At 38.8% G+C, this 4,976-nt stretch overlaps 1 protein-coding gene across 1 annotated transcript; it reads left to right on the top strand.

The window, feature by feature from the left end:
- Positions 1 to 1,509: 1,509 nt before the first annotated feature.
- LOC127625394 (cysteinyl leukotriene receptor 2-like) lies at positions 1,510 to 4,701 on the top strand. Its single transcript, XM_052100670.1, has 2 exons — positions 1,510 to 1,646; positions 2,117 to 4,701. Exon 2 carries the CDS (start codon positions 2,125 to 2,127, stop codon positions 3,118 to 3,120), a length of 996 nt encoding a protein of 331 aa, XP_051956630.1. The 5' UTR covers positions 1,510 to 1,646; positions 2,117 to 2,124; the 3' UTR covers positions 3,121 to 4,701.
- The last annotated feature ends 275 nt before the right edge of the window (positions 4,702 to 4,976 follow it).

Genomic DNA, 4,976 nt, shown 5'->3' on the forward strand with positions numbered 1-4,976 from the left:
GGAGGCTTCATGCTATTTTCCGTGGCATCCATGCACATCTCACCACGCACCCAAACGTGAGCAAACCACATTATGGTGACCACGAGGAGGTTAACCCAACGTGACTCTACCCACCCTAGCAACCGGGCCAACTGGTTGCTTAGGAAGCCTGACTGGAGTCACTCAGCATGCCCTGGATTCGAACTTGTGACTCCAGGTGTGGTAGTAAGCATCTTTCCTTGCTGAGCTACCCAGGCCCCTGCAGGAACTGAATTTTAACTTTGCGCTGAGTTAAGAGGTGGTATTGAAACGTCTTCTCGCAATGACCTATTTCTCAGGAAAAAAGCGAATTGTGATTTGCGCCACTTCATTTACATATAATACACCCATAGTTTGCGCAACTGTCAAAACACTCCCTCACACACCAATTGTGCTTTGCGCTGGCACGAGAATTGCACTCAGAATTAGCACTTTAATGAAAATTGGATAAGACTTTACGCACGGTCGTAGCTTCATTTGTGTTCAGCAGAAGAAATAAACGGGTGAACTATCCCTTTAAGACAACTTGTCCATGCATTCATTACCATCGGGGTGAACTACTGCAGTGGGGTCCTTAATGGCCTTCCCAAAAAGACCATTAGACAGCTGCAGCACATACAAAATTCTGCTGCCATTGAAAAAACTGAGCACATCATCCCAGTTCTCAGGGTATTCCAGGGTATTTAGTTCTTTTGATTTGTATTTCTTGCTTTCATGGGATTTTAAAACTTTTTCCACCCTTTTCTGTGTCAATTCTATATAAAGCACTTTGGATTATGCATGAAATGCTATATAAATAAACTTGCCTTGCCTAACATCCCCTTTTGTATTCCACAGGGGAAAAAAAGATAGCCATACAGCATTAGAAAAACAAAACAGTGATGATGGCAGAATTTGTATTTTTGTGTAACCTATCCTTTTAATAGAAATAATTTGTTTTTACAAAAGTGCCTAGCTCTTTTAAATTATTTGGTAAGATCATTCAAGTGAAGAATGTGTTTATGCAAAAAGGTAGAAGCTAGTTCAAAGCAAGTTTGTTCATGCAAATTCCCCAGCACACCAATTACAATAACAATTTTTTGTGATCTGCTGCTGTCATTAATGGTCACAAAGCTTTACTGTGTCATTAGTTGCTTTGGTTAAAAGGTTATCATCTTCTTCTGAAGTGATTGTCATCAAAGAGAAAATGTAGAGCAGTGCATATGGCTGGTGTAAATTAAGACTGGAGGAGGAGACAAAATGATTGTGAAAAACAAAGCTGACATACATGTTTTGTAATAGTTATACATCTAAATGGCTTTAATCATTTGACAAAACAGCTTTCGTACCTGCTGCGGACAATATCAGGACATGCTATTCAAAACACTGAATCCAAACCAATTGAAAGTAATGCCAAAATAAAAAAATAAAACAATACTGTTACAGGAAGTGTGCTGTTCTTAGAGAGGGACAGCTCTTAATTTTGAACTTTTGCTTAGAGTGCTTTGTGAGAGGGAGGCAGGTCTTGGGACATACTCCTCCTTTTAAAGTTACCTACTCTTAAATAGATGACAGTTACACTGGTTGGGTTGGTGATAAACTTCAAGTGTGTGACGACCTGATTTCACCGCTCCTCGCTGAAGAAAAAGGTAATATCTTGTTTTTAGTTTTTTTGTATCTACCGGTACATGTTCAGAACATGTTATGAATGTGTCACTTTTACATGCATTATATAATCACAGTATTCTGCATAAGTGATCTCAAAATTGTTCAGTTTGTGTAAAACAAGTTAAGTTGATATAAAGAGTCTATTTTGGAGAAACTGTAATTTGAGATAAAGATTTAATTTTAGTAAAGTTAGAATGCTTGTTAATGTTATGCACTGACTAAGATTCTCATGTTAAACTAGAAAAACCTGTCACTGAGACTTTTGAACAGCTTTTGCTAACAAAATGATTAGTAAAATAATTTAGTATCCTTTGTGTTCTAATTCTAGCGCTAGCTCCAGAGTTTTTGCGCTTCAGTAACGATACTTAGATATTGCATAATTTCTGAAAAACTTTTTAGTTTTTCTTTTGCATTACTAACACTTTGTATGAATGTGTTCATCTAACTCCAGGGAAGGACATGAACGCTACTTCTCCAGAACTCAGGAACAACATTTCCTGTTGTGGCTCCATTGATGACTTCAAACACATAGTGTACCCTGTAGCCTACTTGATTATTTTTGTCCTGGGAACTGCCGGCCACTCTTTATCTGTCTGCTTCTTCTTCAGCCAATGGCGAGCTCAGAAGAGTTTCACTCCAGTCAACTTGATAATGGTGAACCTATTAGCGTCGGACCTAATGCTGGTGTGCTCTCTTCCTCTGAAGATATCCTACTACCTACTAGACTCTTATTGGCCATTTGGTGACATCACATGTCGAGTTCTATCCTTACAGTTTTATCTGAACATGTACAGCTCAATCTATTTCCTAGTGGCCCTCAATGTCTTGCGTTACCTAGCGCTGGTGTGGCCATACCTGTACCTACGCATACAGACCCACTACTGTGTCGGTATTGTGTGTTGTCTCATTTGGTTGTTAATAGCTTTGGCCGGCATTCCACTGCTGTTCCCAGAGAGGGGAAATAATGGTGAGAGCAGTGCTCGGTGCTTGGAGCTGTCATCGGAAAACATGGAAAACTTAATCTTAATCAATAATGTCTCTTTTCCATTGGGCTTCGGGGTGCCCTTAGTGGTCATCATTTTCTGCTCTGTCTTTGTTGTGAAGAGTCTTCTGAGACCTAGTCCTGCAATTGGTAGGCCCAGACCTTGCAGGAAAAAGGCATGTGCTCTGGTTATCATCAGCCTTGGGATCTTTCTGCTGTGCTTTTTGCCATATCATGTAGTGCGAACGATCTTCTTATCTGCAGAGAAGCATGTCAAGATGAATGAATACAGAGGCTCCTGTCACAATCTTTGTGTAGTTCGGAAGGCTGCTGTCATATCACATTGTTTGTGCATTGCCAACAGTTGTCTGGACCCTATTCTTTTCTTCTTCGTTGGGGAAAATTTCCGAAAGTTCTCTGCTAAATGGATGAGAAGAAGAAAACTGCAGCAGGAAGAGTTGCAAGTTTTGTAGAGGTGAACGAAACAAAAGATGAACAGATAACAAAAAACAGACAGAAATAGGTCATGTTTCGAGTGCTGTCATTTTTATAACCTTTTAGAAGTGATCAGCCTTTGCATTGCAATGCTGAATGTTATTAGTTATGTCTTCAATACGCAATTACATTGTGTTGGTCTTATACTGAGGTTTCACTTTTCCCTGTGAGTCATTGGCAGCCTATGTTTGTACAGTCCTAATGATAAACTCTCAGAGCTATCAAGGAGCATAAAAACTTTAAGCAAAGCATGTGACTTCCTGCAGACACCTACTTCTACAGCATGCCTTATCACCACATAAAACATAAATGTGTCATCGTGCAAATTCCTTGTTTAAGTTTACATTCTTTTAAAGTTTTAAATGTTAGATGTCTGTGTGGTTTTCACTTGTTGAATTCACACAAGTAAGCATGTGGGAGCCAAGGTCAAATAAGGCTTGACATCAGTTGATATCTTTTTAACATCTAGGTATTCTTCCCCTGCAAACGTTCAGATTGAAACTGACTTTGAACCTTATTCTGGCTTGTTTAGTTACAATTTTAAATCAGTGGTTTTCAGTTGGTGGGTCATAACCCAAAAATGGACTGCAGGACTTAACTGATACAGTCATGGACAGCAGGGGAAAAAAACTATGTTAAATGTAAATAACTGAATGATAAAAATAAATAAAATGCAAATAATAAAACTTTGACATGCAAGAAAAATTATGTCACATTCACAAGTGTCCCAATAATTTGCACAGACTGATATTACATCACTGGGCCTGTGCAATTCATATAAACCGATCAGCCACAACATTAAAACCACCTGCCTAATATTATGTAGGTCCCCCTCATGCCGCAAAAACAGTGCCAACTCTGCTATTCTCCTCACCAGAATTGTACAGAGCAGTAATCGGAGTTACCGTAGACTTTGTCAGTTCAAACCATTCTGGCAATTATCTGTTGATCTCTCTCATCAACAAGGCGTTTCCATCCACAGAACTGTCGCTCACTGGATGTTTTTTGTTTTTGGCACCATTCTGAGCAAATTCTAGAGACTGTTGTGTGTGAAAATCCCAGGAGATCAGCAGTTACAGAAACTCAAACCAGCCCGTCTGACACCAAAAATCATCCATGCGATTATCTAATCAGCCAAACATATGGCAGCAGTGCAGTTCATAAAATCATGCAGATACAGGTCATTCACATTAACCATCGGAATGGTGAAAAAAATATATAAAGTTGGAGTGGTGGTGGTGTATGGAGTGGTGGTGGTGTAGTGGTCTAAGCACATAACTGGTAATCTGGTAATCAGAAGGATGCTGGTTTGAGCCCCACAGCCACCACCATTGTGTCCTTGAGCAAGGCACTTAACTCCAGGTTTCTCCAGGGGGATTGTCCCTGTAATAAGGGCTCTGTAAGTCGCTTTGGATAAAAGTGTCTGCCAAATGCATAAATGTAAATGTAAGTTACAAAAAATGTCACTTTTTTGTGCTTCAGTTCTTGTACACAGTTTTCCCTTGGCACACCCAAAGCCTTATTTCTGGCTATGGTTTTCAATTATCCAAATATATCAATAAAAGTTATTAAACATTGAACTTTGGGAGGTGAATATTTAATTTTTAATATTGAATATTCAATGCTTAAAAAACTATGTCCATGTTAAATTTCAAAAATGTCCAATTTCAGCCTCCCAAAATACAAGCAATGTAAATTAAATGCATTTAAATGCATGCACTGATAATACAATGCATTTTTTTTTTTTTCGATTAGAGCAGTTCAACATGCATTTAGGCTTCAAATACTTTTGTCATGAATTTACCTCCATACATATTGTATCCTATTGCAGTTA

This window comes from Xyrauchen texanus, chromosome 31, assembly GCF_025860055.1.
Source record: "Xyrauchen texanus isolate HMW12.3.18 chromosome 31, RBS_HiC_50CHRs, whole genome shotgun sequence".
NCBI classification, from domain to species: domain Eukaryota; kingdom Metazoa; phylum Chordata; class Actinopteri; order Cypriniformes; family Catostomidae; genus Xyrauchen; species Xyrauchen texanus.